This window comes from Chiloscyllium punctatum, chromosome 1 (genome assembly GCF_047496795.1).
Source record: "Chiloscyllium punctatum isolate Juve2018m chromosome 1, sChiPun1.3, whole genome shotgun sequence".
NCBI lineage: Eukaryota > Metazoa > Chordata > Chondrichthyes > Orectolobiformes > Hemiscylliidae > Chiloscyllium > Chiloscyllium punctatum.
In genome coordinates this window covers 56,870,839-56,893,976 of record NC_092739.1, presented here as the reverse complement: position 1 = coordinate 56,893,976, position 23,138 = coordinate 56,870,839, and the positions used below count along the sequence as shown (strand labels likewise).

General features: G+C 39.1%; 1 protein-coding gene across 5 annotated transcripts in view; it reads left to right on the top strand.

Annotated features, from left to right (window-relative positions):
• Positions 1–23,138, top strand: part of anapc4 (anaphase promoting complex subunit 4) — a 99,473-nt gene that overhangs the window by 7,789 nt on the left and 68,546 nt on the right. Inside the window, exons 3-10 of one of the 5 annotated variants that reach the window (XM_072564937.1) lie at positions 2,164–2,269; positions 2,357–2,489; positions 4,321–4,395; positions 12,857–12,883; positions 12,973–13,017; positions 15,680–15,764; positions 22,080–22,190; positions 22,743–22,826. In XM_072564937.1, the coding sequence (XP_072421038.1) occupies positions 2,164–2,269; positions 2,357–2,489; positions 4,321–4,395; positions 12,857–12,883; positions 12,973–13,017; positions 15,680–15,764; positions 22,080–22,190; positions 22,743–22,826 (666 nt within the window). Of the gene's footprint in view, positions 1–2,163; positions 2,284–2,356; positions 2,490–4,320; positions 4,396–12,856; positions 12,884–12,972; positions 13,018–15,679; positions 15,765–22,079; positions 22,191–22,742; positions 22,827–23,138 lie in introns of those variants that run through there. The other 4 variants (XM_072565251.1, XM_072565173.1, XM_072565024.1 and 1 more) reach the window with 4 other exon arrangements.

Here is a 23,138-nt window from a genome sequence, read left to right as displayed (position 1 = left end):
CTCTGTATAACTGCTTCTGCCAAAGTTCCTGATACTGGTGTCCCATTGATTTGTTTGTAGACGTTGAAGGGGAAATGGGTTGTGAAGCACAGGTCTACTAGTTTGAGGATGTTTTCCTTGCCCATGGAGTTGGTGCTGTCAGGTGTTTGTGTCCTTGGTTCATCTAGCAGTGAGGCCAGTGTTTCTTTGGCGATGGTGATTTTATTGATGTGAATAGGGCCATCACATCAAAGGAAACCATGACCTCGTCGTCCTCTACCTTGGTGTCTTTGATGTTAATCAATTCCTGGATCTCGTGGATGGAGCGGGCTGCGTCTTCTCCTGGGTGTTTCAGTTTGTGTTGTACCTCCTTTGCTCGTCTGTATGTCGATATGTGGGAAGTGAGACTATGGGTCTGAGGAGGGACCTGGTGTTTATGTAATCCGTAGAAGTGGGGTGTGTTAGATATTCAGGTTTCATTCTATGGAGGTCTGTCTTGTTAATTTCACTTGTCTTCTGTAGTTTCCTCTGGGATGCTGTAATGTGGTTTTCTAGCTGTAGAGTCATGTCCAACACCACCCATTGGTAGATGTCGGTATCTGTGAGTAGTGTGTTCGCTTTTTCAATCTGTTATGTTCTGTTCAGGATGACAGTCATGCGCCCTTTGCCTGCTGGTAGTATTATGATACTTCTGTCTTTTCTGAGTCCTTCCAGGGCTTTCCTTTCCAGTGTGTTGAGGCTGTTCCCTTCCTTCTTTCTGCTTAGTGTTGGTGCTACTGTCTGTCTGATGGCCTGCTGGGTTTCTTCTGTAAGTCTGTTGTCTTTCAGGGCAGAAAACACTGAAGCAGCACTGGAAACCGCTCTATTCACATCAATAAACATCACCCTAGCCAAAGAAACACTGGCCTCACTGCGAGTCGAACCAAGGACACAAATGCCTGACAGCACCAACTGCATCAGCAAGTTTAAACTCGTATCCTCAAACTAGTAGACCTGTGCATCTCTATCCAGTTCACCTACAAACAAATCAATGGAACACCAACGGGATCACCAATATCAGGACTTTTAGCAGAAGTAGTTATGCAGAAACAGATAAATAGCAAGCAGGACAGAACACCAATGCTTCACCGGCGACTCACTGATGATATTACCCAGCACGGTGATGAAATATCGGAGAACAAATCTACCAACTCAGCGATCAAACTTACAACCTGAGCTGCAAATCTTCTCCAAAATCTCAATTACTGTATATTTTAGTGCATGTACGATGTATTGTTTTAACAAAATTATTATCGTTGACCATTGTTCTGCTTATCTACAGAGTGTGAAGGTAGGAACTGTGTGAACGAGGAAATACGAAGGGTTAATTTCTGTAACCTCAGCTGAAATATTATGTACTGTTGTGGATACCATTTTTCAGGAAGGCTGTGAAGGCATTGCAGAAAGTATTTAGAAGAATGGTTCCATAGATGAGAAGCTTCAGTTATGATATAGAGTGGAGACTTTGGGACTAGTTTCCTTGGAGAGGCTAAGGGAAAATGTAATAGTAGACAAGATATTGCTTTTACTTGTAAAAAAAATCAAAAATGAAAGGGTACAGATTTACAGTGAGCAAAAGGAGCAAATGCAATGTAAGAAAATATTTTTCAAACAGGTGTAGTTAAGCTTTGGAATACACTGCTTAGAATTATGGTGGAGACAGATTCAATCAAGACATTCAAGTAGGCACTAGATGATTATTTGAATAGAAACTGTTTACAAGGCGCAAGCAAGAAAATGGCACTATGTAGACAACTTGGCCTCCTCACTGTAACAACTCTGATTCTGTGATGGTTGTTTGTACTTATTTTTTGGGGGAAGGGTGGTTCAGCAGTATGAGGTCATGAATTAAACCTATCTTCTTACACGATATCAGATCTAGTACAGCCTGCTCTCTGGGTGGCTGCACCAGGTGTTCATCTAAAATGCTACTCCAAAACCCCAAAATCCTTACTTAGGCTACCTTTGCTTGTCTGTCTTTCAATACGTAGCTTAAACTTTATCACCATAATTTTCTGACAAGCTCCCGTTATCATCTTCTTTAATATGACCATTGTTCTTTAAACTGTTCAGCAGTTTGTGCACCACATATATAAGATACTCAAAGTATATCAAATTCCACCAGAATTTTTTTTTAAATTTTAGGTTTTACTTCATCGCCTTGCTCACTTTCAGCGAGTATGGAGTTTGGCACCTAATGAAAACACAGGAAAAGAAGTAACATCACTAGCTTGGAGGCCAGATGGAAAGGGTAAAGCATGAAATGTACCAGAGTTTATGACCTTTTAATTGTTAAATTTAATTTGTTTATGATCAATTCTTTTTGTTTTTCTACTAGTTTTAGCCTTTAGTCTTGCAGACACAAGACGAATTGTTTTATGTGATGTGGAAAAAGCAGAGATTCTACATTTTTTCTCCTTGGAAAACTTAGTTACCTGTATGCATTGGACTGAGGTGATGGATCCAAAGAGGTAATATAGAACATATGGTCTGGCAGCATCTCTGGAGAGGGAAGCAGCGTTTGTATCAGGGCCAAAGTTACAAACTTTTAATGTGATCCCTGGTTCTATCTCCATAGTGCTGTCTACTGAGTGTTTGCAACATCATTTGTTTTTATTTTAGATTTCCTCACTATTTTGGCTTTGTATTAAGAACATTAGATCAGTCTTATTGCATTTAATAATGTACTAATATGTAATAAAAATAATAGTTTTTTGATGAATGTATTTTTGTAAAAGTAAATTAGTTATTAGATGTTATGAGGCACCAAAGATCAAAATTGCTTGAAGTGTTGTGACAACTACTATCAGTATTTTCTAGCTATTTTAAATTTGACTTTTTTTGTGCAGTAATCAACTGCAAACATGAACTGATAATGACATGGGAAAGGCAATATGATATGAGTTCAGTGAGTGACGGACCCTATAATTGAACTCTTTAACCACTGTGATTTAATGATTGAGAAAGAAATAGCAAGGACAGAAGCAGTATGAAATATAGTAGACATATTAAAGTGAATTCAGTCCGGAAAATAAAGAGAAAAGATTGGATTAAGAGAAAAAAGCTATAAACTTTGTTATGCATTGCTGCAGTAGAAATCATTCCTGCCAGAACACTTTACTCAATTTCTTCTGACTGAGTCTGCAGATGTTTGTAAATGGCTTTATAGATAATGCACTGAAGATACTTTCCTCCATAGTAGAAAAATCTTAGGCCACTGCAGCATATAATATGCTGAGCAGCCATAGTGTAACTCATTTGTTCTGTTAGTACAGTTTAACCCCAAATGACATTAACAAAGGTGTGCAAGCAGGTCACATGTTCCTTTGGGAAGACATGTTGTGAAGAAATCAATGAAAATCGGGAATAAAACAAGCTTCTAAATGCTCTAGAATGTAAAACTATGTATGTACAGATAGTTCTTCTATAATGTAATGAAACTGAAAATCACACAATGCCATGGGGTCCTCCCATTTTCACTGCAAGGTCTTCTGCAGCCCAGAGTCAACTTTTTGACCTTATCAGTTTGAGCTATAAAGATTTCAAGCCAACATCCTGTCAATTGTAGTTCAACAGGTTTATTTGGAAGTACAGACTTTCAGTGTGCTGCTCCTTCGTCAGTTAGCTAGCTAGGTGTTGTGTGATTTTTAACTTAATTGCATTATAGAAGAACTACCTGTACATTTATTTTTCATATTCTAGAGCACTTAGAAGCTTGTTTCATTCTGTATGAATGATCATTGATTTCTTCATAATATGCCTTCCCAAAGGAGCATGTGACCTGTTTGTACATCTTTGTTAATGTCACTTGGGTTTAGACTGTACTAACAGCACAAAATGAGTTTGACAAGGGCTGCCCAGCATATTATATGCTGCAGTGACCTAGGATTTTTCTACGATGGAGCAAAGTGCTTTAAGTACATTGTTTATAGAGCTATTTACAAACATCTAATAGATTCATTGTGTGATTTTTAATATTGTCCATCTCAGTTCAACATCTCAGTTTATAGCTCTTTTCTCTCTCAATCCAATTATAACATGATGGTTGCATTCTGTCCAACCCCACATTATAGAAAAATCATGCTTTAGAAACAGCACTTAAAGTGTTGGTGCTATAATTGTGTTACAGCCAACACACATTTTAAAAGTTCCCACTTTAGAAACAATGTCCCTAATTCAGCAATCATGTTACAACAAATTTACGTTAACAAATTGTGTGTTATAGCAGAATGACCTGTGGTTTAAATCTAACTATTTCAGAATATTGTTTTAATATCTACTGTTCTCAACACTTCTTTTCAGTGCTGCTACCCCAGTTAGTTTACTAGATGAAGAAGGGAGTCTTTTCTTGCCCAAGTTGCCTGCGCTACCAAAAAGGTAAATCGAATGAGATGTGATTAAAATGAAAAGAGTGATACGCATTTAACCCAAATTTCACAGTTGTAATAGTAGGAGTGCAATATTAAATTTATTTCAAAACTATACTTTATTCAGAAAAAGCTTTGTACATGTACATAGTGACAAACACCGATTGGTTCTGTACAGTAGCATATCAAAGAAATAAACTAATGTTGGAGTTTGACTGTATCCAAACAAATCAAAGATATCTGTTGCATGTTCAAGATTATACTTACATACATTTGAGGTACTAGGAGGGTCTGATTACTGAACAGAGCCACATTTAATTTCAGCAGAAAGACCTCAGACTGTAGTCTTTTGTCATTACAACTGTAAACATGAAAGCAACTCCTGGTGTTTGCACACAGAATGGTACAGCACAAGAACAGACCCTTTGATCACAATGTATGTGCTGACCATACTTCCATTCTAAAGTAATCCCATCTGCCTGCACTGAACAATTAAACAGTGAAGCTCAGAGATTGCTCACAGTCGTTGACTGCTACTCCACAGGATGCACTGTTAAAGTACCTTAAGATGGCACTCTTTAATCCAATCCTTGTCACCCTGCAACTATGTCTATTTAATATCGATTAGATTGTATTTATTTGGCTACAGAGCCTTTATTTTTGATTTTTGTTATCTTTGTAGCACCTACTCTTGAATGCTGGTATAATCTTAAGTTTGTTTTTTCTGACCTTTCCTGGCATTCTCTGTATTAGTATTTTGCTTTCTTTCCTCAATTATATCCCTTGATTTGTTACATTTATCCAACCTTGATCCCTTCTGCCCTTTGCTTACTTTAAAGCTCTCCATGCTTCCCTCATAAAAACACCAGCACAGTTCAAGTATTGACTATTCCAACTGTACAGATACAACTTTGCCCCCATACTGGTACAAATGTACCACAAACCTGCTCCTACACTAGTCTTTGAACTACACGTTAATTTCTTTAATCTTATTCATCCTACACCAATCTCCTTGGTGCTTTTGTAGAAATCTAAAGATTATTAGCTTTGAGGTTCTGCTTTTCAATTTAGCACCTGGTTTCTCACATCCCCTCCACAGAACTTGTTTCCTGGTTCTACCTATGTTGTTGATATCAATGTGGATTGTGCTATTGGGTCCTCTCATTTTCACTGCAAGGTCTTCTGTAGCCCAGAGCCAACTTTCTGACCCTAGCAGTTTGAGCTATAAAGATTTCAAGCCAACATCCTGTCAATTATAAATATAAAACAGGCTAATGGAAGTAGAATCAGAATCCCTACACTGTGGAAACAGGCCATTTGGCTCAACAAGTCTACACTGACCCTCCGAAGAGTATTCCACCCAGATCCATTCCCCTACACCTGCTACTCTACATTTATCTCTGACTAATGCACCTAAACTACACATCCCTGAATACTATGGGCAATTTAGCATGGCAACTATGACCAATTCACCTAATCTGCACATCTTTGGACTGTGAGAGGAAACTAGAACACCCAGAGAAAACCCATGCAGACTTGGGGCGAATGTGCAAACTCCACACAGACAGTGGTCCGAGGCTGGAATCAAACCCTAGTCCCTGATGTTGTGAGGTAGCGGCGTTAGCCACCGTGTCACCCCGAGTTGGGTTGCATACCAAGTGTGGAGAATGGATTAGAGGAAGTAGTGGTAGAGATCTAATCTAATCTAATCTAATCTAATCTAATCTAATCTAATATCTAATCTAATCTAAGTAATCTAATCTAATCTAATCTAATCTAATATCAGATGGCATGGTTATAAACTGCATATTATATAGACTGTTGGATGCATCTATTTGCAGTATTGTGTTCAATATTGGCATTTGAGGGGAAAAATAACGTATCACAGTGGTAAGGACTATTAAAATGATCAGGGAGTTAAAAAATATAATTTGGGAGATAGGCTTTAGAATGTTAAGATCTCCGCTTCATCACCTAATGCCCCCATTTCATTGAATTTTTGGCTTGTCATGATGCTCACCACCTCATTTATAGCTTTCACTTCTGTGTCTGCTTTGTTGGCCAGGAATCTTCCCATTGCACAATTGTCTGTTACTGCTATCCTCAAAGTTCCCCTTCTCCCTGGCTGCCTCTGTCTAGCTGCTTGCTGAACTGTTGAAGATTATGTCAGTCAGATGAGATTTTAAACCAAAGCTCCACCTGTTCTCTCAAATAGATGTAAAAACTCCCATGACCCTTCTTCAAAGAAGAGCAGGGAAGTTATCACTGGAATCCTGTTGATTATTTATCACTAAGTCAGCATCATAAAATCATGTTATTTGGTCATTGTCATGCTGATGTTTGTGGGAGCTTAGGGAGGTAATGGTCTAGTGGTATTATCGTTAGTTAGTAATCTGGCGACCCAAATAGTATCATAGGGACCTGGGTTCAAATCCCACAATTGCAGACGAAAATCTGGAATTAAAAGTCAAATGATGACCGTGAGACTATTGTCGATTGTCAGAAAAAGCCCATCTGGTTCACTAATGTCCTTTCAAGGAAGGAAATCTGCCATCCTTACCTGGTATGGCCTCCATGTGACTCCAGATCCACAGCAATATGATTGACTCTTAACTGCAGTTAGGGATAGGCAGTCTGGGCAGTTAGGGATAGGCAATAAATGCTGGCATACCTGTGATGCCCACACCTTGTGAATGAATGAACTAAAAAAAAGCTTGTTCATAAATTGGCTCCTGAATTTCCCCCCAGTAAGACAGTAAGAACATTGCAGAAGTTCCTTGTTAATTGCTTGCACACTGGAAGGCAAATATGAAAGGTGCTGCATAACTGCATTTTTTCCCCTTTTCGTCTTACCCTGTCATTCAGTTTAATCATCCTAACTTCCCTCTGAACTTGCAGCACTCCGTTCATAATGGTCTGACCTTAACATGTCATGAAATATACTGACAAAGTGACTATTTGGCATACTCATCTTTACACTGCAGAGATGAGACAGCAACTCTCCAATAGGAACACCAACCTCCTCCAGATTATGTGTCATCAAAAAAACATAAAAGCTAATGTTTTCCAAACTCCCTGAATTTATCTCTTCTGGAGATCTTGTCTCTAACCTCATGCTCTCCCAGTCCTCCCCATAAGGTGCTTCTGTCACCTTCCCAAGATCTACAAACAGGACTGTCCTCATAGACCTGTGATTGGAGCTTGTTCTTGCCCCATTAAACTTATCTATTCCTGTCTTAAAATTTCTTTGTTCACTTTTGTCCATTTTCTTTACATCTATATCTGAGAGCCTGTGCAACTTCTCGGTCCTAAACATCTCTTTTTCACCATTGATATTCAGTCCCTCTGCACCTCCATACCCAGCAGTGTAGTCTGAGTGCCTCCTTCCTCTTGAATGAAGATTAACAGGGCTTTATCCACTACCATCCACCCACCCCACTGGATCAAGTTGTTAATAAAATCTACAGCTCCTCCTTTGAACCTCCATCTTTCTCCAAATTAAAAGAATGTGTGCTTCCTATGTGTCAGCGAAATGCCTCCCATTTTTGTGGAATGTGTGGAACATTGCTTGTTCCATTCCTCTCTCAGGTTCCCTCCTTTGTCCTAACTTTGTTGGTGCAGCTCTTGTTCTTGCCCTTTACGGAAAATTTCATTAACATCACTTTTCTAATTTTCATCCTTGTTACCAATGTCCACTTTTCACTTCCTTCCACTCAGTTACAACTCTGGAGATACAGCAATAACTCCCACAAGGCCTAAGAACCTCCTTTGAGATAAAACACTGATTTCCTTGTCTTTCTTTTAATTTAGTATATTCATCTAAACCATCTCTTGTTTATTTTCTTTTCTCATGATCAGCCCTTTCTCATTTGCCAAAATCCTTTTACTTTTTGAACATTTCTGTTTCCCAGTGACAGCAGCTGCTCCTTGATTCCAGAGTGTTGTCTGCTTAGGGTTACAGCTTTATGCCATGGCCTGCATGTGACTGAGTTACTTAATTTTCAACCCCTTGGACTTTGCGCATAAGGGGTTGGATGTTTCACGAGATACTGGGTTCTGGAGTGCAGAACTGCTTTCCATTTTTTCCCTGCCCCGCTGCCCCTTCATTAAGGCATTATGACTTAAAACTCATTACAGCTTAATGGCCAAGGGTGGTGTTATTCAGAATGATTGATACAAGCTCCTTAGAATCATTACGATCACTGGCACAATTGTTCGTAGAAAGTTTGTCTTTTCAGAGAGTTTTGGCCATTTGAAACTTGATAGATCAAGACATGGCATAGGCAATGTTCTTGACTATCTGGACATGGTGTCCAGTTCATCAAAATTGATTTTGCAGCTTTGTCTAATTGCTTTTGGACCCTGCTTCAAGAAAGACATTAGTGTTTGTTCAGTGTCTTTCAATTTCTGCAGCATTTGCTGATGAGATTTCTCTAGTGTGTCTGATACATTGTGGCACAGGTGAACAGTGATGATAACTACATTTAAGTTACACGGTCTGTATCATTAATCAATCACTGCTGTAATTTGTAAAAGGCTACACTCGCACAGCTGATCTGATGTTGGATCTGGACATCAATGCAACCTTTTGAGACATGTCTGCTGCCAAAGTATGGCAAGTGTTTATCATATTTCTTCTAGATGGCCTTTTAAATAGTAGATAGACTTTGAGGAGTCAGGAGGTGAATTGTTTGCTGCAGGATTCCTAGTGTTTGACTTACTTTTGTAGCCACTGTATTTATGTGGCTAAGCCTGTTCATTTATGCTCAATTGTAACAATCAGGATATTGATTGTGAGGGATGATGGCAGGATTAGCTCTAGATGTAGATGGATATTTTCTGGCACTTGTGTGCATGAATGTTCATTGCTACATGTGGCAATTATCCAGATTTTGCTGCTTTTGGACATGGCTGTTACAGTGTCTGAAGAGTTATGAATGGTGCTGAACATTGTTAAATCATCACCAAACATCCCCATTTCTGATCTTTCACCCTCTGCTAGAAAACGTTACCCCTTAGGTCCCTTTTAAATCTTTCCCCTCTTAAAGCTACGCCCTGTAGTTTTGGACTCACCTACCCCTGGGAAAAGACCTTTTCTATTTACCTTATCCATGCCCCTCATGATTTTATAAACCTCTATACAGTCATCCCTCAGCCTCTGACGCTCCAGAGAAAATAGCCCCAGCCTATTCAGCCTCTCCCTATATCCCAAATGTTCCAAACCTGGCAACATCTTTGAAATCTGACCATCAGAGAGGTTGAATTGCATTGTTTACAACCGAACAGATTGACAAAAGTAAAAGCTATACTTCTTCCCATTTCCATGGTGGAGGCATAAGTAGGTTTTAAAGTTAGCCTTGATATAAAAATAGAACATAGAACATAGAAAAATACAGCGCAGTACAGGCCCTTCGGCCCTCGATGTTGCGCCGACCGAAGCCTACCTAACCTACACTAGCCCAATAACCTCCATATGCTTATCCAATGCCCGCTTGAATGACCATAAAGAGGGAGAGTCCACCACATATTGGCAGGGCATTCCATGAACTCACAACCCACTGAGTAAAGAATCTACCCCTAACATCTGTCCTATACCAACCTCCCCTTAATTTAAAGTTGTGTCCCCTAGTAACAGCTGACTCCATACGCGGAAAAAGGTTCTCACTGTCAACCCTATCTAAACCCCTAATCATCTATCAAATCTCCCCTAAACCTTCTTTTCTCCAATGAGAACAGCCCCAAGTGCCTTAGCCTCTCCTCATACGATCTTCCTACCATGCCAGGCAACATCCTGGTAAACCTCCTCTGCACCGGTTCCAGTGCCTCCACATCCTTCCAACATGACCTCAGGACTCCGGAACTCAATTCCTCTACCAATAAAGCCCAGTATGCCATATGCCTTCTTCACAGCACTATTTACCTGGGTGGCAACCTTCAGAGATCTGTGTACATGGACACCAGGATCCCTCTGCTCATCCACACTACCAAGTAGCCTACCATTAGCCCAGTAATCCATCTTCTTGTTACTCCTACCAAAGTGAATTACTTCACACTTAGCTACATTGAACTCCATTTGCCACCTTTCTGCCCAGCTCTGCAACTTATCTATATCCCGCTGTAACCTGCAACATCCTTCTTCGCTGTCCCACCACTCCCCCGACTTTCGTATCATCCGCAAACTTGCTCACCCAGCATTCAAGCCCCTCCTCCAGCTCATTTATAAAAATGACAAACAGCAATGGTCCCAAAACAGATCCTTGTGGAATACCGCTAGTATCTGCACTCCAAGATGAACCTTTACCATCAGCTACCATCTGTCTCCTTCCAGCCAGCCAATTCCTAATCCAAACCTCTAATGCACCCTCAATGCCATACCTCCGTATTTTTTGCAGTAGCCTACCATGGGGTACCTTATCGAACGCCTTGCTAAAATCCATATACACCACATCTACTGCTTTACCCTCGTCCACTTCCTTGGTCACCTTCTCAAAGAACTCAGTAAGGTTTGTGAGGCACGACCTGCCCTTCACAAAACCATGCTGACTATCCTTGATCACATTATTCCTATCCAGATGTTCATAAATCCTATCCCTTACAATTGTCTCTAAGACTTTGCCCACAACAGAAGTGAGACTCACTGGCCTATAGTTACTAGGGCTGTCCCTATTCCCCTTCTTGAACAAGGAGACCACATTCGCTATCCTCCAGTCTTCTGGCACTATTCCTGTAGACAACGACGACATAAAAATCAAGGCCAATGGCTCCGCTATCTCCTCCCTAGCTTCCCAGAGGATCCTAGGATAAATGCCATCAGGCCCAGGGGACTTATCTATTTTCACCCTTTCCAGTATTCCCCGGACCTCTTCCCTACATACCTCAAAGCCATCCATTCTAATCACTTGTGACTCAATATTCACACCAGCAACAATGTCCTGTTCCTGAGTGAATACTGACGAAAAGTATTGATTTAGTGTCTCTCTCCAATCTCCTCTGCCTCCACGCACAACTTCCCACTACTATCCTTGACTGGACCAATACCTACCCTAGTCATCCTTTTATTCCTGACATACCTATAGAAAGCCTTAGGGTTTTCCCTAATCCTACCAACCAAGGACTTTTCATGTCCCCTTCTCACTGCTCTTAGCTCTCTCTTTAGATCCTTCCTGGCTACCTTATAACTCTCAATCGCCCCAATTGAACCTTCACGCCTCATCTTTACATAGGCCGCCCTCTTCCCTTTTACAAGGGATTCCAATTCCTTATTAAACCACGGCTCCCTCACAAGACCCTTTCCTCCCTGCCTGACTGGTACATACTTATCAAGGACACCCAATAGCTGCTCATTGAACAAGATCCACATATCATTTGTGTCCTTCCCTTGAAGCCTATTTTTCCAATCCACACATCCTAAGTCATGCCTCACCGCATCATAATTTCCCTGCCCCCAGCTATAACTCCTGCCCTGCAGTGCACACTTATCCCTCTCGATCACTAGAGTAAAAGTCACCGAGTTGTGGTCACTGTCCCCGAAGTGCTCACTTAAATAATTGGGCCAATAGGCTGAGGAATGACAGGTGGAGTTTAATGTGGATAAATGTGAGGTATTGCGTTTTGTAAGATGAACAAGGGCAGAACTTACATGGTTAATGGTTGGGCCCTGAATAGTATTGTTAAATAGAGAGACCTAGGGGCTCAGGTGCATGGTTCTTTGAAAGCTGTGTTACATGTAGACAGGGTGGTTAAGAAGGTGTTTAGCAGGCCATTGCTCAGACCGTTGAGTATAGAATTTGGGAAACTTTTGGAGTACTGTGTACAGTTCTGGTTGCCCTGCTATGATAAGCATATTATTAAATTGGAGAGGGTTCAGAAAAGATTTATAAGGATGCTCCCAGGACTGGAGGGTTTGAGTTATAAGGAGAAGCTGGGATATTTTTCACTAGAGTGTGGTGGTTGAGAGGTGACCTTCAAGAGGTTTATAAAACCATGAAGAGCATAAATAAGACAAATACTAAAGTTCTTTTCAAAACGAGGAGCATATTTTTAAGGTGAGAGCAGAAAGATTTAAAAAGGACCTGAGGGGCAACTTTTTCGCATAGTGAGTGGAATGAACTGACTCAGGAAGTGGTAGATGCAGGTACAGTTACAACATTTAAAAAACATTTGGACAGGTACATGAATAGAAAAAGTTAAGAGGGATATGGGTCAAATGCAGGCAAATGAACCAGTTTAATTTGGGACATTTGTTTGGCATGGTGCTCTATGACTATACAACAGTTGTAAGAAGAGATTTCTGACATATTTTTGAAATGTGTTTCTGTTTAATCTTTTATTTCATCGCTCCCTCACATTACTGTTGTTATGTAGGTTACTCATAATTGTACAACTATGTTAAGAATTGGCAATACTGCACTGATTGTATTCAACATATTTTCCTAATACACATGTGTTTGTTTTTCCTTCTATCTTATCAGTTACAGTACCTCTGCAAAGATTTTCAGGTATGTCTAGTGCTTTTGAAGTCCATAGTTTTAAGAAAAAAACTTTACCTGTTTCATGAGTACTAATATGCATTTTCTCTTTTTTTAAGTGAAGAAAAATCAGATGAAGTCACAAAGCTATTAGGTGACAAAAGGTACTTTTTCTCTTTGTTTCCAAAAAAGAAATGCTTTAATACGTGTAGTTTGACTTCAAGAAGAACATGACCAAACTGCTTTTATGTTTTCTTTTTCTGTATGATGCAGCATTTAATGGTAATAACGACACTGTAATCACAGGAATGAATCAAGAACTGTGAAATTCATAATTTCCCAAGCTACATAAGTCTTCACACTTCTTTGTTGCTAAACTATAGTCATGTTTTAGTGAATTCAGTTTTCAGCAACACTGAATTTTCTAAAACTCTGCCCTATGTATCTGTAATGCTTCTGCTGTATCAGAAGCACAAGAATACATCTATCATGGGGAAGGTGCTAATATCAATCATTAAGAGGTTGTCACTGGGCATTTAGAAAACTTGGAGTAATGGGAGAGTCAGCATGATTTTACTGAAGAGTAATTATCTTTAAATAATACATTGTGGTTCTTTAAATGAGTAACATGCTCTGTGGATTGGGGAGCCTGTAGATGTACTGTGCTTGGATAACCAAAATGCATTTGGTGAGATGCCACACAACAGGTTATTGTACAAAAGAGATCATGGTATGGAAACATATTGACATGAATAGAAAATTGACATTGGAGCTATAGAATATTGGCATGAATAGAAGACAGAGAATTGGGATAAAGGGGCATTTTCAGGATGGCAACCTGTAATTAGGGGGGTGCCACATGAATGTGTACTGGGGCCAATATTACTTAATATACAGTTCAATAGATTCAATAGCAGAAATGAATGTACTATTACCAAATTTATCAATGACCTATAAGGCAAGTACAGAGGAACCTCGATTATTCAGCATTCAATTTATCCAAATTTTGGATTATCCGGCAAGATTGCTTGCTTGGCTAAACTATGTTATCCCAATGCTTGGCCAAACTGTTATCTGGCATTTGATTATCCGAATGAAATACTCCCCACCTTGTCCTTCGGATAATTGAGGTTCCTCTGCAGTGGGAAAGCTAGTAGTGAGGATTACGCAGTCTAGTGAGACGTGTTATATGAGTAGACAAAAATTTGGCAGGAACATTAATAGGTGAAAATATGAGGTATGTACTTTGGCTTAAAGACATGAAAAACTGAATATTATTTAAATGGGGAAAGAAAGCAGAAAGGTGCAGCATAGACAGATGTGGGATTCTTGTGCACAAATCACAAAAAACTCAAGCTTAACATGTATAAAGGTAGGCAAATAGATTGTTATCCTTTATTATAAAGGGAATGGAGTAGTAAAAAAAGGTTTTTGAACAGTTTTCATTTCCTTTTAAGGAAAGATATATTGACATTGGAGGCAGTCCAGAGAAAGTCCACCAGGTTGATTCCAGATATCGGGGGATATCCTTATGAGGAGTGATTGAGTAGGTTGGAGAAGAGAATTATTGACGATAGAATACATAGAAGATTATTAGGGGATTTGACAAGTGAATGAAAAGAGGCTGTTTCCCTTTTCAAAAAAAAATTTAGACCAGATGGCATAATCTCAGAGTAAGTAGTCATCCTTTTAAGACAGATTTGAGGGGCATTTTATTCTGAGGATAGTGTACCTGTGGAAGGCTTTACCACCCAAAGATTTCAAGGCTGGGTCATTAAGTCTATTCCAGGTTGAGATAAAAGTATTTTTAATGAGAAAGGAAATTGAGGGTTATGGGGGAAAAGGTAAAATATTGAAGATGAGTATTATCAGATTGCCATGATCACATTCCTGAAGAAGGTTATACCCAAAATGTTGACTTCCTCCACCTCCTGATGCTGCCTGACTTGTAGTGTTCTTCGAGCCTCCGGCTTGTATACTTTGCATTCAAGCATCTGCAGTTTTTTTGTCTCTGGTCACATTGAATGACAGAGCAGACTCAATGGACTAAAAAGCCTACTTCTGCTCCCACACCTTGTTGTCAGGAAACAGTGTGAGCATAAATTAGTCTTTTTCTGCTTGGTAAGATGTGACAAATTAGAGTCCCGCAGTGATCTGTGCTGGGGACTCAGCAGTCTACAGTTTGTCTCAATGTATTCTTGTCTGCTTTTAATCAGCTAAAGTGGGTCAATACTACAAATGTGCTGGAGATTGGAAATAAAAACAGAGCCTGTAATACTTAGCATGTAAAGCAGCATCCCTCTAATTTTGTCAGCTGAAAACATCCACCTGAAACACTCCATCTCTCTCCAATGTGTCTGTCTGGATCAGAGCCAGTCGACCAGACAGAAAATCAAGGCGTGGTTAGAGTTTATTAACTACTCAGTCTTACAGCTCTTTCCACTTCCAAGTGCTGCAGGTGCTCCCTAGGTATGTGCTCAGCCAATTAATAACCACTGCCTGTTTCTTCTTAACTTTATAAACATTAACAAGTTTAACAGTGTCATTAAGTGACATTAACACATGGATGTTGCCTGATTTGCCAGCAGTTTTCAGGTTTTATTATTATTAAACTGGAGCAATGTCTTTCACAGTAATACTGTTGAAAATGCAGAATTTTAAATTGAGCAACCTCGTGTTTTAATGCTACAAAGTTTATCTTTGGAGGCTTTCTATATTATTAAAAATGTTTGTTCCTTCTACAGATTGTTCGCAAAATTTAACTTGATTGTTGAAGATCACAAATAGTATCTTTCAAATTTAAATTTTCTGTTCTTGACCTACCAGGCTAAATACCCTTGTTCTTGGTGGAGATTCTGGATTCATCGAATTATATGCGTATGGAATGTACAAAATTGCAACAGTAACACAGGTATATTGGCTTAGAGTTTTGTATGAAAATTTTAGAGTTACATATCTTTAAACAGAATTTGTATGTTTTTTTCCCATTGTGCTGAGATTCCCTTTACAGAAATTAGCACTTGGAATCTTAGGAGAAAAATCTTCTGCTCTATGGGCATAATTACTGGGGATTTTTGCTCAGGTCTTTTCAGAGCCAGAAATGCTCTAGTGTTGATGCTTGCCCTGATTTCTCTATACGGGGAGAAAAGATGCCTCATTTTGGTCATATCTGTTGGCTACCTGCCAATCCGTATCTTTTGTGATATTCAAGTTTTGTTTCTTCTAGGTAATCCTAAACATATATTCTTCCACTGCAATACTAGGGGAGATTGTTATGCCATGTTGGTGTGCCTTTGTCTCTTATTGAATCACTGCTTTTCCTGAATTTTTTAACTAGGGATTAAGCATTCCCTAAGCACAGATGACAGGCAACAGCTATGTACAACCACATTACTTCTACAAAACAATGATACTTATGTTACTTAAAGGGAAGGTTATTGTTATTTTTACAAACCTTTCACATAATACTGAATTGGCTTTCTATAAGGAGAAACTTCTTCAGCCAGAGAGTGGTGGATGTATAGAATTCACTGCTACAGAAGGCTATGGAGGTCAGATCATTGAGTATATTTAAGACGGAGATAGATAGGTTCTAGATTGTCAAGGGGATCAAGGGTTATGGAGAGAAAGTGAGAGAATGGGATTGAGAAACTTATCTGCTGTGATTGAATGGCGGAGCAGACTTGATGGGCTGAATGGCCTAATTTCTGTTCCTATGTCTTACGGTCTTATCTTTGTTGCTTTTTCTTTTCATTTGTGATGTTTTGAAAGCACTTGACTTGTTACAAGTTGCTATAGTCCAGTTCTGGATGTGAGCAGCTTCCTGGACATAGCTCCCTACTTACTGGTTTAAGGGAAAGATTTAAGGAGGCAGAAGAGAGATGGTTCATCATGTAAGGTGATCTGACTGCACTATCCTTACCCAGCTGTTCATGTATACAAATCAAATCACATATAACTCAGTTCCATTAAATATTCTTTCAGAGATTGTGACTGTCACTGGCTAAGGCAGTATCTGTTGTCCCAAATTATTTGAGACGGTATTGATGATCCATCTCTGGATCCATTGCAGCGTATGTGGTGTCTGAACAACAATAATGCTATTAGGAAGTGAGTTCCAGGATTTTGAAAAGCAGCAGTGAAGAAATGGCAATACAACTCATAATAAGTCATGATGATGCATGACTTGGAAGGAGACTTTCAGGAGTTTGTATTTCTATGTATCTGCTCCATGTGTCCTTCCAAATAGAGATTGCAGGTTTGGACTGTCCTGTTAAAACAATGTTTTACTATCCTTTTATTGTTTGTATGTTTTTAGAAAACTTTTGGGTTCCGTTTTATATTAGCCGCCAGTTTCTTTTCGCGCCTTGTCTATGCATTTCTGATTAATTCTTTCAATTCTCTTCTGTACCTAACTGTAGCTGGTTCTCAGTTGTTTTGTCCAATTATATTGTAATTGTTTCTGCTTCATCTTAATCTCTATTTCTTTCATCATCCAGGAAGCTCTGGGTTTATTTGTTGTACCTTTCCTTTGTGGGCAATAGCTAGACTTGAACTATCTCTTCTTTGAATGCAGCTCATTGTTTCATTACAGTTTATCTGGGTTAGATCCATATTTGTCTTATTGAAGTTGTTTTCCTCTGTTAATTATTTTTATTTTAGACTTCTGCTTATTTTTCTCCATAGCCAACCTACATCTTGTGGTACGCTAATCACTGTCCCTTAAATTTTTTTTCCTGTTAACTTTTGATCTACTTAACCCATCTCATGACCAATAACCAGGTTCAGTGAGTCCCCTGTATTGATGGACTGGAAGCATACTACTGTAGACAGTTCTCCTGAACACACACTAATAATTCCGACCCCTCTCTGCCCATAATACAATACTTTCTGAATCTATATAATTGAACTCACACCAATAATAGTTAATCTCCAATTCTTGCAGTAGTTGATATGCTTTATTTTGCATACCTTTTCAGTTTCTAAATACTTCTGAGAATTTTGACATTTTCATTTACTTTTATTTCCATTTAAGTTATACTTATGTGGGATTTCCAGTGGGAAAGCCTCTTGTTCTTTCAAATACCTGTCAGGGAGGTGGATGCCAGCAGATGAGATTACACTTGTGATATATTTTCCAAACCAACCATTGATCCACCAACCCACATCAACAGAAATTGACTTAATGGACTTGTTTGAGAAACTGTGCTTCCAGAGGCTGCACTTGAGGCTCTTGTGGAACAGTGATAATGTCCCCAAGTCTGAACTAGGAGGCCAAGGTTCAAGTCCTACAGTTCCAGAGAGTTTCATAACATGTCTGAACAGATTGATTACAACTATCCAGAGGCTGCATTTCCTGGTGAGGCTGTCAACTGGATATGCTGACCTACATATAGATGAGCTCCAGCAGTATTACTCAATTTTCCAGTCTTGGGCATTTTCTAGAAGTCACAAGGGACATTCAACAGAAAGCCAGAAGGACTATTGCAGATATGCAAACCAGGTGGTTGACACATTGATTTCAAACATGTCATTCTTCAATGTATGACTAGCCAGAAACTGCATTAAAATGCTTTTCTCCTGACCTCTCAACATATTTGATGCCACCGATGTAGGTTGTTGAACTACCAGTGCAATTCTGGATATATTGATAAATTGTTAGGAGTGCTGCATGTTCAGTATGCAGCTTATCTGTGGTTATTGCAATAGAATTCAGTTTAGGTAGATACTCCAGCCTGCATAAATGATGCATTTTCTGAAGGCAATTCACTGTACCTCCAGAATAAAAGGATGAAATAAAAGGATCAGTTTCTAGGCAGGTAAAAGTTCTCACTGAAATCTTGACTAATAACATTTTTAAATAGTTACAAGCGTTGGCAGATAGCCAGTGCAAAGAAGTATATGCGGCAATCAGAATTAATGTTTATAAGCATGCAAATCGACAGTTGCCTCCGGTTTGAGCTCCAACATTGTTTGGCAAAACATAGGAACAGAATTCAGAACAGTAGAAGACCATTTAGCCCTTCAGGGCTGCTCTATCATTCAATAAAATTAGGGCTTATTGGATTATGATCTGTACCTTCCTGAAACCCCGCCTCATAACATGAAATGAGAGAGAGAGAGAGAGAGAGAGAGAGAGAGACAAATGAATGCATGGCTCTGGTGCTTCCATGTTGTGGGAGAAATTGGTTCTTATTTGTGAAACACTGACATCACGACTGGAGAATTCCCCACTGTCCATATCCTTGGGAATTACCATTGACCAGAAGCTCAATTGGATGTGCAGTCTAAGTACAGTGACTACAAGAGCAGGTCAGAGGCTAAGAAAGCTGACTCCCCAACCTGTCCACTATCTACAAGGCACCAGTCAGGAGTGTAATGGAATACTCTTCATTTGCCTGGATGGGTACAGCTCCAACAACATTCAAAAAGCTTGACGCCATCCAAGACAAAGTAAGTTGCTTGATTGGCATCACAATCACAAGCATCCACCCTCAACCATTAAACACTCAGTAACAACAATGCGTACTATTTATAGGATGCACTGCAGAAATTCACCAAAGATCCTTAGCACCCTCCAAACCCACAACCTCTTTTGTCTGGAAGGGGAAGAGCAGTAATAAACGCAAGTTTCTCTCCAAGCTACTTGTGTGATATGGAAATATATTGCTGTTCCTTTACTGTTGCTGGGTCAAAATTCTGTAATTCTCTCCCTAAGGGCATTGCGGCTCAAGCTACAGCACTTGAACGGCAGCGGTTCAAGAAGGCAGCTTTTCAAAGACTGCAATGCATGGGCAATAAATAAAGGCTAGTCAGCACCGTCCATGTCCCAAGTGAATTAAACAAAAATTTGTACCAATGGGATTGTCTCCATCTGATCTATGCAGAGGCCAGTGTTCTTGCCAACTGCATAACTAAGGAAATAGTGGTTTGAACTAGTAGTAGGAGCAAGGGATCAAACTTGGGAAGACGTAGTAAATCAGCAAATAGAGCCAAAGCCATTACGGAGATATAGCTGCAGAATGGCTTGGGTTATGACCTAAAATTGAAGGTACAGGACATTTAGGAATGATAAAAAGTTAGGAAAAGGTGGAGGGATGGCTTTGTTAGTTGATGTTGTTATTAGTACAGGTAGTTGAAAAGTGTGGTGCTGGAAAAACACAGCAGGCCAGGCAGCATCCGAGGGGCAGGAGAATCGACGTTTCGGGCATAAGCCCTTCTTCAGGAATTAGTACAGGTAGACAATCCTTTATCCAAAACCCTTAGGGCCAGCTGTCTTTTGGATTTTGAAATTTTTCGGATAAAGGATTAAATGCCATTTTCATAGTAAAAATAAAGAGCAGACTCACCTGTGATTACTACAAGCACTGAGACAGAATTGATACCTGCTAGTGCTAGGCAACACCGCTACGTACCTTCTGAGTGACGTGAGTTGAGTGGGTGTGGAGTTGTTTAACTGTTTGCATACCAAACAACTTTGTTAATGAGACAAAAACTTCGGATTTCGGAGTTTTTCAGATTTTGATTCAAATTCAGGTTTGAACAGAGATAAGAAATGATAAAGGTATGAAATAAATTGTGGGATTGGGAGAGACCACCAAAAATAACACACAAAGGATGGGAACATAAAAAATAATGAGAGCTTGTCAGTAAAGCATTATAGAGCTCTGAGACACAAGGGGATCTGTGTCCTAGTGCACAAATGACAAAAGGTTAGAATGCAGATTTCGCAAACGTTTAGGAAAACTAATTGAATGTGATCATTTATCACGATGAGAATAAAATAGAGAGGTTTGAAATGTTGTGCACAACATTTGTCATCTTATCTATGAATGGACATCATGAGTTTGAGGCAGTTCAGGGAAGGTTTACCGACTAACACTTAGTCTGAGTGGCTTGTCCTATGAAGAAAGGCTGGTCAGGTCAGGTTTGCGTTCATTTAGAAGAATATGAGGCAAATTGATAGAAACACACAAGACCCTGAGGGCTGATGTGGACAGGTTGTGGAATCTGGAACTAGGGGTACAGTTTAAAAATTAGATATTACCCATTTAAAACAGCAATTCAGCAAAAGAAAGGTCTCTTGAACCTAATGAGTCTTTAGAATTAGATTCTTGAATACTTTAAGGCAAAGATAGATTATTGTTCAGCAAGGAAGTTAAAGGTTATTGGCATAAGCAGGAATGCAAAATTTGAGATTACAATCCGATCACGAACGACCTCATTGAATAGCAGAGTAGGCGTAAGGGTTTGAATGGTCTGCTCTTTCTTATTCAGGTATATTTCATATCTTCATTATCTAAAAGAGAATACCTTCTATTCTTAATGTTCCCTCATTCTACTCTCTCCTACAAGAGAAATTATCCTCTTGGAATCCATCCTGTCAAGTTCACTTTGGGCTCTTACATCTTTCAATAAGATTATCTCTCATTCTTCTATGTTTCATTGGATAAAGACCAAACCTGGTCAACCTTTCAACATAAGATAAGTCCCTTGTCCCAAGGATGTTATTTTGTAATATTTAGCTCGCTTTAATAGTGTAATAGCTCCCTTTAGCCATTACCTCTTCAGAAAAACCTTAATAAAAGTGTTAAACACAATTTCCCTATCACAAAGTCATGTTGACTCTACTTGATTGCATTATGATTTTCTAATTATCCTGCTATAACATTAGTAATGGATTCTAGCAATTTCCCTAAGACCAGCTGTTAAGCTGTCTTGCCTGTAGTATCTAGCATCAACTATATTTAATGATATAGAAGTGACGTGGAGCAATGAAAAGGCAAGGGCACCCAATGGCAATTAGAAAGTAACATCATGAAGTTGTCTATGGGCTACTAGACTCTTTGATGCTACCTTCTAAGTATTCAGTCTGTTCAAATTATGAGTACTACCTTTTGGCCTAATTCAACATTATCTACATTACCAATTCCAATATTTCAACTGCTGGACCTTGTTCCTTCTGAATGTTGAAACATTATCTGATAGTGCAGAAATATATCAAAACTTGGCAATCAAAAGAGGATATTGGAGCAAATAACATAAGCATGTTTTGTGAAAAATAAAATAATTCGTGGGGTATTCTGATTAGGCAAAAATGGCCAGTTTCTTTGTTATAAAATATTTTGTTTTTCCCATGTATTTTGGAGAGAATACTTTGTGTATTTAGTCAAAGATAAGTTGTGAAACATATCAATGTTGGATGAATATTAACTTCCTTTTGAAGGTTGCAGGCTGCTGTCTGGATCTTTGTTTGTCTAGTGACCTGAAAGCATTGTCCGTTCTCACAGAAGTTCAATTGTCCAAGGAACCAGAACCAATTATCAGCTATTTTCAAGTACGATTTTCTAACCTTTGGTCAGAAGTATGTGTAATGTCTAAGCTAATAGATTTAAACCTGAATGATTCATCATGAAAGATCTCTTTATAATTATGTACTTTAGTTTTGTAAATAATGTCTAAAATTCCTCTGAACTTGCAATAGGAAGCCATTAAAGTTGGTAAAAACAATAACTACAGATGCTGGAAACCAGATTCTGGATTAATGGTGCTGGAAGAGCACAGCAGTTCAGGCAGCATCCAAGGAGCAGCAAAATCGACGTTTCGGGCAAAAGCCCTTCATCAAGGGCTTTTGCCTGAAACGTCAATTTTGCTGCTCCTTGGATGCTTCCTGAACTGCTGTGCTCTTCCAGCACCACTAATCCAGAGCCATTAAAGTTGATTAGGATGTCACATTCATTGTGCTACTGGAATTTTTATTAATCTATAATTATTTGATTGAACATTAATTATAGCATTATGTACATCGAAGGAATTAATTCACCGAAGTTTTAATTTTGAGAGGGGATGTTGACTTTCTAACCTGTGATCTTATAATTTGTTTACATAGTTGGATATCACTTTGCTATCGGATTGTTTGCCTGAGGTAACTCGCATGGCCCGGAAATTCACCCATATCTCAACACTGCTCCAGGTACACACAGTTGTAAATGTGCACTGGTTGGGAATCATCATCTTGGAGATTAATTATTGAGAACATTGAATTTGTCTGACTGTCCATATGATTTTCTTTTTGTCCATTGCCTTGCACTGGAGAATTTAGTAATCACAACACATTGTCACAGGCATAAGGGATTTTACTTTGAACCAATCAGAGCTCAAACAGAAAAATTGGGAGTTAAAAATAATGTTTTGCTTGTTTTCAACAACCATCTCATCTTGTGACTTATTTGAGCACATTCACCTTACAGACCCAGAAGTTCCCAAATCAGTTCTTGAGTATGTG